The sequence below is a fragment of the Rutidosis leptorrhynchoides genome, chromosome 3 (assembly GCF_046630445.1).
Source record: "Rutidosis leptorrhynchoides isolate AG116_Rl617_1_P2 chromosome 3, CSIRO_AGI_Rlap_v1, whole genome shotgun sequence".
In the NCBI taxonomy this organism is placed as follows: domain Eukaryota; kingdom Viridiplantae; phylum Streptophyta; class Magnoliopsida; order Asterales; family Asteraceae; genus Rutidosis; species Rutidosis leptorrhynchoides.
Genome location: NC_092335.1, coordinates 134,276,989 through 134,290,000, shown reverse-complemented (window position 1 = coordinate 134,290,000; position 13,012 = coordinate 134,276,989). Strand labels below are relative to the sequence as shown.

The 13,012-nt window shown below is 35.3% G+C and overlaps 2 protein-coding genes across 3 annotated transcripts; both read left to right on the top strand.

Moving 5' to 3' along the window:
- Nucleotides 1-257: 257 nt before the first annotated feature.
- Nucleotides 258-3,840, top strand: LOC139896838 (cysteine-rich receptor-like protein kinase 43). Of its 2 annotated transcripts, XM_071879481.1 has the most exons (7): nucleotides 258-342; nucleotides 497-596; nucleotides 758-894; nucleotides 1,521-1,728; nucleotides 1,812-2,046; nucleotides 2,567-2,717; nucleotides 3,183-3,840. In XM_071879481.1, exons 2-7 carry the CDS (start codon nucleotides 533-535, stop codon nucleotides 3,630-3,632), a joined length of 1,245 nt encoding a protein of 414 aa, XP_071735582.1. In that variant the 5' UTR covers nucleotides 258-342; nucleotides 497-532; the 3' UTR covers nucleotides 3,633-3,840. The 2 variants fall into 2 exon arrangements, with proteins under 2 accessions (XP_071735582.1, XP_071735581.1); XM_071879480.1 differs by lacking the exon at nucleotides 258-342 and having other exon boundaries at nucleotides 380-596.
- A 1,313-nt stretch (nucleotides 3,841-5,153) lies between these two features.
- On the top strand, nucleotides 5,154-11,159 carry LOC139900409 (uncharacterized). The gene is made up of 3 exons (XM_071883181.1): nucleotides 5,154-6,218; nucleotides 6,594-6,866; nucleotides 11,100-11,159. The coding sequence occupies exons 1-3, from the start codon at nucleotides 5,154-5,156 to the stop codon at nucleotides 11,157-11,159; spliced, it is 1,398 nt and encodes a 465-aa protein (XP_071739282.1).
- Nucleotides 11,160-13,012: the final 1,853 nt, after the last annotated feature.

Genomic DNA, 13,012 nt, shown 5'->3' with positions numbered 1-13,012 from the left:
TATGTGAGAATCATCCCCCAATATTAAGTGGTCCTTTCATGCACTAGAATGATTTTACAATTTTTAACAAAAATTATACGCGTGATACTTGGACAGATTCATACTGTTTATGTTACTGGTCAACCCGTTGTTGCTGACTTAATATTTTTACAAATTTTCAACGAAATTCATACGTGTGAAACTTGGACAGGTTCATACAATCTTTTTTGCATGATCGACGCATTGTAGTTGACTTATTCTTAAATTATTAGGGGTGTTAGATTTTTTCTTATTAAAAAAATAAGTAATGGTTGTTTTATCTTTTTAAGCAATTTAATTTTTTAAACAACTAAATAAACAAAGGTATTTTAATCTGTTTATCTCCTGGTAAAATAATCAGATAGTTATTATATTTACTGTACGGCACCAATCTAGTTTGTTCATACACCTCACAATTCTCTAAGTTTTTTATTTCTGTTATTTTTTTTATATAATTTAATTTAATTTTAATGTTTAGGCTAGTCAGCAATGTTTGTGCAAGTAATCAAGCAGGATGACCAAATCCAAGAACTTTTTGCACAATTTGATCAGACCCTTCAAGTTCAATCCGAGTAAAGGTACAAGCTTTTTTTTAACACCAATTTCAAGATTTCATGAAAGATTAGATATTTTTTTTTTTTTTTTTATAATTTTTGGATGGGTTTTAATTTTAGGGCTTTGCTCTTCCAAGAAATTGGTTTTATGTGTTATCTTTTTGAGATTTTGAATTGAAAAACAGAAAGCCAAGATGATGAACTGGAACAGATTGCAGCTCAAGAACAGAAGATTTTTAAATTTCAAACCTTAGTTTCTGCAACAAAAAGTTTCCATCCTGATAATAAGCTTGGTCAAGGGGGTTATGGTCCTGTTTTTAAGGTTTATTCATATCTTTAGAGTCTATCCTTTTATGTACTTGCTTGTTTCCATTGAAAATTGTTTATTTTGATTCATATAGACCATTAAAGATTATTGTCTTCTGTGTTCAAGCACATACTTGAAGTTATAACAATTAGGTGTTGGAGCATTTAGTTTAATAGATTTAATGGGAATACTTGCATGTAGGTAGCCTACTTTACTTCTCTTAAGTAGTAATAGATTGAGCATTTAACTATTAAAGTCATATGATTAATAACAGACAGAAATAAAGTTAAAAGTATACTTTTACATTTTGAACTTCCCATAACCATATCCATATTCATATAATAATTTTAGAACACTCAACCAAACACACTATTTCGATATGAATTGAAATGGTATAAACAGATGTAATAAAATGGGTATGTATTTCTTGATTAAAATATGCAAAACCTTAAACTTTTATGGATTAAAAGAATCACATTCAAGCTTATTTATAAAGAAGGAAATTGGTGTGGATGAATGTAAAAATAATAGGCGATTCTTGATTGAAACTTACGCAAATTTTTTATTTCTTTGTGTATAACTTTTTTTGGTTACTGATTATTATTAATAGAATGTGTTGAATTTGGTATTTGGATCGGTAGGGGAAGTTAGAGGATGGCAGGGAGATTGCAGTGAAGAAGTTGTCACAGTCATCAAGTCAGGGTACAAAAGAGTTCATAAACGAGGCCAAGTTGTTAGCTCGTGTGCAACATCGTAACGTTGTCCACTTATTGGGATATTGTGGGAACCCAGAGAAGCTTCTTGTATACGAATATGTTGTAAATGAGAGCTTAGACAAGTTTCTTTTTAGTAAGTTTTGTCAGTATATTCAATTTTAATTTAAAACAATTTATAATTGATGAGTATTTATGTATAAAATTTTGTTGATTAAGAATCAGGAAATAGGGAGATGTTAGATTGGAGGAGAAGACACGTGATAATTTGTGGTCTAGCTCGTGGCTTGCTTTACCTTCATGAAGACTCACACGATCGTATTATTCATAGAGATATCAAAGCGAGTAATATATTATTAGACGAGAAATGGATACCGAAAATTGCAGATTTTGGCATGGCTCGACTCTACCCAGAAGATCAAACTCACATTAATACCCGTGTAGCTGGTACCAAGTATGTTATCATTTTACTAGCTGGCTTCAATCATAGTTAATTTGTGTCTCTTAACATAATTAAATGGTTGATTACTAAGGGTGCATTTGATTACATCTTCATTGAATGCTTCAGCATTCAACGTGTTTGATTCTGACCTTTGACCTCTGGTGAATGGTTTAGCATTCATATGGTGCTAAATCAACAAACACAATCATCTCCATTTTACTAACCAACTAGAAGTGTCAAAATGGGTGGGTTTGGCATGTGGGTGATGGGTAGCACATGAAAACAGGCCGGGTCGACTTGACCCAAAATGTTGTCTTTTTTTTTTTTTGAACGGCCAAAATGTTGTCTGTTCCATTCTTTAAGGACTCCATTGGCTTTCTTTTTGCATATTTATGAAGTGCAATGTTTAAGAATATATTTCATTCAGTCTTATCTTTGTTACACTTTCGAAACAGTTCATTCATTTCTTATGTTGTAAAACTTAAACTGAGTTTTGTAAAACACTAAATGAATTACTTACCTTTGTATACAGTGGATATATGGCACCAGAGTACGTTATGCATGGAAACCTATCGGTGAAAGTAGATGTATATAGCTTCGGTGTTGTGGTGCTAGAGGTCATCAGTGGTCAGAAGAACTCGACTTTCGATCGTGATCCCGAGTGCCAAAACCTACTTAATTGGGTTAGTACTTGCCGTTTCTCATTAACTTTACTCATTTTCGGGTTTTTTTGTTGCCGTTTTGATAATATTTGTTAGCAGTTTTTGGTGATTCAATATGATGTTTCGATGTAGTTTAATTGCTATGTTTCTTTTGCTCGAGTTAATATGCAGTTTTTGGCTACTATTTTTCGGTATGTATTAGATTATAGTTATTGTCGTAAGTTTTTTTGCCCCCATCATTTGATCCGCCACTGCTCATTATGTACGAACACACCACCGAAATATCGTACTATGGGTTTGTTTATGCCAAATCCAGCCAAAAAGTTGCAAAAAAAATCATAGTTTTATTAAAAACGTCACCGTGTTAAATTGATACTTGGGTGGCCTGTAATCCTGTTTTCATATTTGGGTTGTTTCATGTAACCCTTTGAATAAATGTTTGAAAATCTTTAATTATTTATATTATTTTATTTATATTAATTATAGGCGTATAAACTGTACAAGAATGGCAAAAGCCTTGAAATTTTGGAGTCAACGTTGGTCTCTTCAGCAGACCTTGAGCAGGTTTCCGCCTGCATAAAAATCGGATTATTATGCACTCAATCTGATCCCAAACAACGGCCCACCATGCGCCATGTGGTCGTAATGCTGTCCAAGAAATCAAGTGCACTAGATGAACCTAGCCGCCCTGGGATACCAGGTACACGGTATACAAGGCCTCGCAGACCTTCAACAGGCTCATCCACTGCACCGGGAACTTCAGGTGCATCAAGTTCACATACATCAATGGCCACCACAAGTTCAACTAACACGACTACTGTTGCTGCTGTAACGCGTCCTTCAAGTTTTGGCGGTTCAGATTCTGTTCCTCACCAAAAGTCCCAAGGTTCAAGCTCAGATCCTCGGGGAAAACGCCCGATGAAGATTCAAGATTGATTAGTGGTGGTACTAAAACAGATTAGTGCTAATTCTACTTGACAAAAGTTGAGGTGTGTGCATATTAGGGAGTTAGGAAGGTGTAACTTATGATTTTTTTGTGTTTATACGTAGATATATTTTATGTTCAACTTGATAGTGAACTAGTACTGGATGGTATTGTATACTTGTATGTCTATACTGTATATAGTACTTTATTTGATGTTGATTCTTTTTTTTCTTTTTTTTCCTTCTCTTTTTGTTGATGTTTTTATTTTCATTTGATTTTTTGACTTTTTTCAATTTTTCTTTTTCTATTTGTCAATATTTTTTAATTTTGTTTAGTCACGACAGATTTACCCATTCGATTTTTGATTTATTCGGTTTTGTGTACTCAATTTTATAATTTTTAGAGCAAAACTAAAAATCGAACCAAAATTGAATTTTATTCCAATTCAATATAACGAATCTGGTAATTAGGGGCGGAGGCGACCGGAGCCGGTCGCCCATCACCAAGGTTGTAAAAGTCGCAAGTCGGGGACGCATCGATCGAGACCTAAAAAGGACGCTTCGGCCGAGTCGGGGACGCATCGGTCGTTGACCAACGTTGACTTTATTAATAATTTCTTAAATATATATTTATATATGTATAAAATAGTTGATTATGTACCATAAATTTCTTAAATAAGAATCTGAATTTAAATACAATCAAACTTCAAACTCAATTAATGTTACTGAGTACATAATCAGTAAGGACACAGAGAAAAGGGCGGCCCAAAAAATGAAAACAAACCCTAATTTTAAAACATATCACATCTTGACGAAAATTTGACCGACTTTGTGTAACGACCCAACCCGTATTAAAACCGGCCCATAAAATTTTTTCCTTTTAATACGCTTTAAATAACACCTTAGGTCCCAATTGTGTTTCCATAAACATCTTTAATACAATAATAAGTTTAATAACTTTAAAACATTTAATACATTAGTTAATTGTCCAAACGGACATACACGATCCGACTAGTTTAGTTTCCAACAAAACCGAGCATGGTGATTTGGGACTACGCTATCCAAATCCTAATCGAATACAAAAGCAAGATCTTCTTAGCAACCTAGCCAAGATCTCTAATCCCCAAGCTTACCCGAGCCGCCAAGCATGCGAACCTATAAAAATATCAACAACGAGAGGGTAAGCTAACGCTTAGTGAGTGAAAATATACTACATACATATATATGCATAAAATGAACACGCCACAATAATAATCAAATAGCGCATACCGAAGCATCAAAGTATAAGGCAAGCTAAACCTAGCATACCGTACGTTCACTAAGCACAAGCTAACAACACCAACAATATAGTAAGTTCGCAAACAACGTGTGAACAATGCCAACAAGCTACAACCAGAAGATTAGCTACATCACAGCGGGGGTCATAGCACCCAGATTGACTATTTGTTACTTCGCAAAGGGGATTTTAGGACATGTAGGGACTGTAAGGTCCTGAATGAATTGACTGGCTCCTCCCAACACAGACTGGTGGTCATGGATCTGGTTACCCAGAGACGAGTCACCAAGAGTGTCAGATTCGTCCAACCTAAAATCCGGTGGAAGAAGCTGAGCGGTGAGAAGGCAGAGACTTTTAAAACTGCTGTTGTAGGAAGATTTGGTGCAGAGGTGGAAATGGGACCCCAGAATGATGCTGACCAGATGTGGAATTGTCTAGCGTCCACCATTAGAGAAGTAGCCAAGGAAGCCTTAGGTGTGGCACTAGGAACATCGAGAGGACATAAATCTGATAGAGAATCATGGTGGCTTAACGACGAGGTTCAAAGCAAAGTCGAGATCAAACAACTAAGGTTTAGGGAGCTCATCTCTTGTCAAGAGGGGACTCCGGTTAATAGACTTAGGGTTTTAGAGAGATATAAAGAAGCCAAAAGAGAAGCTAAGAAGGCTGTAGCTCGTGCAAAAGAAAAGGCATACGAAGATTTGTACATGAAACTAAACTCCAAAGAGGGAGCAAATGATATATATAGAATAGCCAAAGCTAGGGAGCGAAGGCGCAGGGATCTAGATAACATCAAGTTTATCAAAAATGAAGGTGGTCAAACCCTAGTAAAGGAAGACGAAATTAGGAAAAGATGGGAAGAGTATTTCTCATCTCTTTTCACTGGGGGAAGATCTCAGCGTTACGAAGAGTTGCTAGGCTCTGATAGAGATCAGTTCCGGAACAACATAGAGTGTGAGAGGATCAACGAAGAGGAAGTAAGATTGGCACTACGAAAGATGGGGAGAAATAAAGCTGTGGGGCCAGACCAGATCCCTATTGAGGCGTGGCGGTGCCTTGGAGATGATGGTGTTAGGTGGTTGACTTGCCTTTTCAACAAGACGCTTCGAAGCTCTAAAATGCCTATGGAGTGGAGGGTGAGCGAGACTATCCCCATCTATAAGAACAAGGGGGACGCTCAAAGCTGCAGCAACTATAGAGGCATAAAACTACTTAGCCATACTATGAAGCTTTGGGAGAGAGTGATTGAGACTAGAATGCGAAGCGAAACAAATGTTTCGGAAAACCAATTTGGTTTCATGCCAGGGCGCTCGTCGATGGAGGCAATCCATATTATTAGGAACCTAATGGAGAAGTATAGAGAAAAACAAAAGAACTTGGAGATGGTTTTCTTAGACTTGGAAAAGGCCTATGATTGCGTTCCACGAAACTTGATTTGGAAGACCCTTAATGGTAGAAGTATCCCGAGTACATATATTAGTGTTATTAGGGATATGTACGATGGGGCGAAGTCTTGCGTTCGAACGCCGGTTGGAAGTACCGAAGTCTTCCCAATAGAAGTAGGCTTGCATCAAGGTTCGGCCCTCAGCCCTTTTCTTTTTGCTTTGATCCTTGATGAGCTTTCTCGAGGGATACAAGAGTGTATCCCTTGGTGCTTGATCTTTGCCGATGATATTGTGCTTGTGGCCGAATCTAAGGAGGAGCTTAATAGAAGACTGGAGCAATGGAGAGTGGCCTTAGAAAGTAATGGTTTACTAATTAGTAGACAAAAGACGGAATATCTTAGATGTGATTTTGATAGGATCATTGAACAAGAGGATGGAGTGAACATCTGCATTGGAGACCAGATCTTGCATCCGCAAACCTCGTTTAGATACCTAGGCTCGATGCTCCACAAATCGGGGAGGATCGATGAAGACGTGACACACCGTATTAAAGTAGGGTGGATGAAATGGAGGGCAGCGACTGGGGTCTTATGCGACAAGAAGATCCCTCTAAAGCTGAAAGGGAAATTTTACAAGGTGGCAATTAGACCTGCTATGCTATATGGATCAGAATGTTGGCCAATGACGAAGGCACAAGAGAGAAGGATGGAGGTGGCAGAGATGAGGATGCTGAGGTGGATATGCGGTAAAACAATGCTAGATATGATCCCAAATAGCGTTTTTAGGGAGAACCTGAAAGTCAGAAGCATCATCGACAAGCTAAGAGAAGAACGACTTCGATGGTTTGGACATGTGAAGAGGCGACCCCCTACTGCACCTGTTAGGAGAATCGAGGCACTGACGGTTGACGGAGTAAGGAGAAGGGGTAGACCTACTCGTAGGTGGGATGATAGAATTAAGCTCGACTTGAAGGAACTTTTATTGACCGAGGACATGACTTCTGATAGGCTTACGTGGAGGACTAGAATTAGAATAGACGAGTAGGTTGTTGTTTGTTTTGCGTTTGTGGGTCTGTGTGTTTGTGTGTTTACCTGGACCTCTTCTTGGTTTTGTGTATGTATGTATGTGCTGGTTCGTATGAGTTTGTTTGGTTGTAGGGTATGTATGTTTGCTTGTGTTGGTTTGTTTGCATGTTTATGTTTAGGGTTTGGGTTATGGTTGCTAGCATGTGATGTAGGTATGTTTTTGGGTATGCATGTTTATGTTTGTTGGTATGCGTGCTTTTTTGTTGGCCGTCATGTCTATGGTTGTATGCTCGTATGTTCTCGTATGTATGTATGCGTATGCAGGTATGTTGGTATGTAGTGTAGCATTTCCCGTCATCCCTTGAGCTTCGCACGGCAGTCTAAGGTACGTTCCCATATATATATATATATATATATATATATATATATATATATATATATATATATATATATATATATATATATATATATATATATATTTATATTTTATGGCTCTACTAAGTGAGTCAACGGCAAACATCGATTTATTGGCGACTTTACCACCACTTAGAGCCTAAATTAAACCCCAGACATGATGTAAAACCCATGAAGATTTGATCTCACCATTTTCATGGCGTCTCGTTTGTATCGTTTTTTTTTTTTTTTTTTTTTTTTTTTTTTTTTTTTTACTTTCTGGCCGGAGGTCCCTGGAAGCAATCTCTCTATCTGACGAATATAGAGAGAAAGGAATTTCTCTACTCTTGGGAGTGTTACACTCGGGGTGGAGAAATGATCGCTCTTTATTCTAGGATAGAGGAAGGATTGTCTACGATCAACCTCCCCCATACCCCACATTGGTGGGATTGGGTATTGTTGTTGTTGTTGTTGTATATATATATATATATATAACAATGCGTAAAACACCCAAGGTTAACCATAACGCTATGGTGCTACCGGCTCGTGGTTCACACCATACGCATTTGAGTCATACTATTTTATAGTGCTACCAGCTCGTGGTTCACACTCGATGCTACCGGCACATGGTTCACATCAATTATTTTATAGTGCTACCGGCACGTGGTTCACATCAATTATTTTATAGTGCTACCGGCTCGTGGTTCACACTTGATGCTACCGGCACGTGGTTCACATCCTATCACACACACACATTATGGCACTACCGGCTCGATGGTTCATACCATAACATTCACAAATAAATACGCCATATACACATACGTATAATTATTCCACTCACAATATTAACCCTTCGCCATTGGGGTTATATAATCCACATCACACGCACATGTGATAACGTACACACAAGGTTTACACCTCGTCAAAGGTGGTTAACCAAAACGCACAACCGTGCCAATTGGACCTATACACAAGTCCATCAATCCACCTATATGTGAAGTGAGCTCTATAACAGAGAACCACTTCACCCGACCCGCACCCATCCTACACATACATATGCACATAGGATATTAACACTCACCTTGTCGCCTTTAAGAATGCCACCAAATAATCCGCAATCGCCGATGGAATGTACCTATTCCATTTATCACATAACAAGTAACACAATTAGGGTGGATATACAAATCAACCCAAATTGACAACTAGTGCAATTTCGACCCAAATGCACTTCCAAGCACCAAACCGCACCCAAACTAACCAATAATCACTAACACAAGTGATAATGGTCCTAATATGCCAATTAAACCCGAACACAAGTGTTAAACACTTATCATTCTCAAAATCGCCCATAAACCCTAATTTTGACCCATAAGGTCAAAATCTCATCATTTACAAGTTTTGACACCAAAACGTATTTAACTCGGTTTTTATACTTCAACTTAATCCATTTTAAGTTTACAAACCTCATCGAATCGACATTCGGGTTATAATCCTCAACAAACCCTAATTTCGACTCTAGTCAAAATTAGTCAACCACAAGAACCCTAAAAGTCTCCAAAACATTAATAATCACTAACACTAGTGATTATACACCATTCTCAAGTCTTAAACGTGGTTAAATCATTAACCAACCCAAAACCCGCCTTTAACACTTACAAACCCGAATCTTGGTGTTAATCTCCAATTAACAACTAAATGGGCTCCATCTACGAATCATACAATCAAAAGCCCCAAATTTGAATGATGAACACGAAAATGAAATTCGGAGTTAGAGCTTACCACTAGTATCACCGTGTAGCTAAGAACGAGGAGAACAAACTTGTCAACTACGCCAAAGATGTGACGACCCGGCAATTTCCGACCAAATTTAAACTTTATTCTTATATGGTTCCGACACGATAAGCAAAGTCTGTAATGTTGAGTCTCAAAAACTTTGAACTGTTTTGTATATTCAATTGACCTTCGACCATTCTCGACGATTCACGAACAACTATATATAAATAGATACCTATACATTAATTTGAAAATATTATTATTTGAAATAATATATGATTTAATTGTTGAAAATAAATATGAAAAATAATATGTGATGTAATGAAAACTATTATTATAAATATATAGATATATATTTATATATATAAATATGTATATAAATATTACTTGTAAATATATAAATTATATTAAATTCAATGGTTTAATGATATATAATATAGTTATTTAGTAGTTAAACTTGCTATTTAAAACTCTTTATATATAGAAAGAGAATATATTAAAAATAATTGATTTCGAGTCTAATTAGTAAACGTCAGTAGCACTCGGTTGACGATTTGTTAGTTTTAATATAGATATTGTACATGTCCATGAAGGATTGAAATAAAAGTTGAACTATAAATTGATTACGAAGATTTTAGATTTGTCAAAAATATTTTTAATCTTTTAAGATTAAATATTAGTACTCCGTACATATAAATTGGTACAGAAAATAAATAATTGCCGAACCTTTTTGATCAGGTTTCAAACAGGTAATGAGTGAAATAATTAAATATATTTAATCTAAAAATTTGAGATTTTTAGGAGCACTTTATTACGATAACTGTTTAGCAATGGACACGATTGTACTAAGAGGGATAAAAGTGTCGGCAGGCATACAGTACACATCTTGTGAATCATATTGAATTATTAGTTATGTTTTCTTTTTTTTTATATTTTTTTATATATTTTTCATTATCCCTATATTTATGTATGTGCTTGTGTGAGATTGCAAGAATCACCCCACCTACAATACACCATCGGTTAACACTCTTCCTCCTGCAACCGATCGTCCATCACCTCCCTTCAATTGCCATGAACACCATCGTCACCACCGTAAACCCTCTCCCTTCTCTCTCTTTTTCTTTTTCTTTTTCTCTTGCAACTCACGGCTACCATCGAGTGGTATATGTATTGCTGCTGTAACCAGTCGATAACCATCACAAGTGTCATCACTAGACCACCATATAATCACCGTCTCCACCACCACTGCAACAACCACCACGAGCCACCTTTTGTACATTTATACTATTTTGGTCACCACCATCTCCAACTATGAAAAACAACCGCCATCATTTTTTTTCGGTTTATTTCAGCTGCTGTGATCCTCATCACAAATCTCTGGCACAGCCACAACCTCTCTAATCACTATCATCTTCATCATCCTCCATATCTCACTTTCTCTCTCTACAATTTTGTTTTCATTCTGCAACTCGTAAGGTTACATTCTATTTCTGTGATGAGTAGTCGCGAACCATCATAAAAACCATGCTATACCTGCAAATTCAGCTGCGATGTTTCTGTTTGAACGAAACCAAAACCCACTCGATTACTCCTTCATTCCTCTGTATGATTTAATCGATGATGATAGGAGATGTTGATGATGAGCCGTGAAGATAATGATGAAGAAGTAATGGTGATGATATCGTGATGATGATATACGATTATGATGATGACGAGCTTAGATTAATGATGATGATGATGATCTTCGTTGTTAGTAATAATAGAAGAAGAAGAAGATGAACCATGATTTTATGTTATGATAAATGGTGATGAAAGACGACGATGATACTTCAATTATCATGAGGAAGATGATAACAATAATGATGGAGATAATTGGGTCTGGGAGTTTAATAATGAAGAAGAAGAAGTAGCAGCAGGAAATCTAGGATAAAATAATTTAGGGTGTTAAATAGAACATAAATGAATGATCAGCGTAATGGTTGGGTGTTTGTGTGCTAATCGAGAGGTCACAAGTTCGAAACTAGACCACGACATATTATTTTTAATTAGCAATAAAAGCGGTTGGGCTCCTAGTTTGCAAGTTGGGCTGCCATTTTCCTATCGGGCCGAGTTCTGTTCTTAATTCAGTTAGGCCGAGCGGTTGTAGTTGTTGGGCTGTGACCCAATAGAGATGGTGATGAGATGACGATCTTGAAATAATGGATGGTTGATGATACACGAAATAACAATGGGTTATAAGCATTAAATTCGCTAGTTGAATTAGAAAGTAATAAATGGAGTAACGGTTTAGGGTATGGTTGTGTGAGTAGGAGGTCGCGGGTTCGAATCTCGTTTGAGCCATTTCTTTTTAGGAAAAGCTTTTAAGAGGGTATACACTTATTTTTAATTTCCATCATTATTATTATTAGTTATTAATATTATTATTATTATTATTATTATTATTATTATTATTATTATTATTATTATTATTATTATTATTATTATTATTGTTAAATTTACTTATTATTATCACTATCATAATGCAAATTAATATTATTATCATTAATATTAGTATTATTATTATTATTAAAACTATTATCATTAGTAGTAAAATTATAGTTATTATTATCAGTATTATTATTATTAGCATAAGTATCTTTATTAACAATATCGTTATTATTAGTATTATCATTATCAATAAAGCTATTACTGTTGTTATTATTAGTAAACCATTATTATCAAAACTATATTTTTTATAATTATTATGTACATAAAGTATACATATTATATATATTATAATTATATTAACCTTTCATATAACTGTATATCAAACATATTATCATTTTTTTTTTCCTATAAATACCTTCGTATAACAAACTACTAATTTTAAAAATAATATTAATCATATATATAACTATATGTATACATATATTAATATAACTAAATGAATAGATATTAATTATATTAAAAATAAATGTATATAAAATAATTATATATAACATGTAATTTAAAATATAATATAAGTATACCTTTTTAAATGGGATTTAATATAAATTCTATATAACCACAAATATATAAATAATATATTAATAAATGAAATTATGTAATTTTTCCGTCATATGTGTTGATAGATATATAATTGATATAGGTTCGTGAATCTGACGCCAACCCTGCATTGTTCAGTTATGTCATGTGTATTTTTACTACAAAATACAGTATGGTGAGTTTCATTTACCCTTTTTTACTCTTTACATTTTTGGGCTGAGAATACATGCAAATGCTTTATTAACTGTTTTACAATATTTATATGCGTGAGTTTCATTTACTCCCTTTTTAAATGATTTTGCAATATATATTTTGGGACTGAGAATACATGCGCTGATTTTATAAATGCTTTACGAAATAGACACAAGTACTGAAAACTACATTCTATGGTTGGATTATTAAACCGAATATGCCCCTTATTAGTCTGGTAATCTAAGAATTAGGGAACATACACCCTAATTGACGCGAACTCTAAAGATAGATCTATCGGGCCCAACAAGCCCCATCCTAAGTACC

Bases quoted from the DNA above. Each gene is read 5' to 3' on its own strand.
- LOC139896838 (XM_071879481.1), top strand. From the start codon at position 533: ATGACCAAATCCAAGAACTTTTTGCACAATTTGATCAGACCCTTCAAG. The intron at 895-1,520 runs GTTTATTCATAT...TTGGATCGGTAG, and splicing joins GTTATGGTCCTGTTTTTAAG to GGGAAGTTAGAGGATGGCAG. The intron at 1,729-1,811 runs GTAAGTTTTGTC...TTGTTGATTAAG, and splicing joins CTTAGACAAGTTTCTTTTTA to AATCAGGAAATAGGGAGATG.
- LOC139900409 (XM_071883181.1), top strand. From the start codon at position 5,154: ATGGATCTGGTTACCCAGAGACGAGTCACCAAGAGTGTCAGATTCGTC. The intron at 6,219-6,593 runs GCAATCCATATT...GCCGAATCTAAG, and splicing joins CAGGGCGCTCGTCGATGGAG to GAGGAGCTTAATAGAAGACT. The intron at 6,867-11,099 runs GTCTTATGCGAC...CGATGATGATAG, and splicing joins AATGGAGGGCAGCGACTGGG to GAGATGTTGATGATGAGCCG.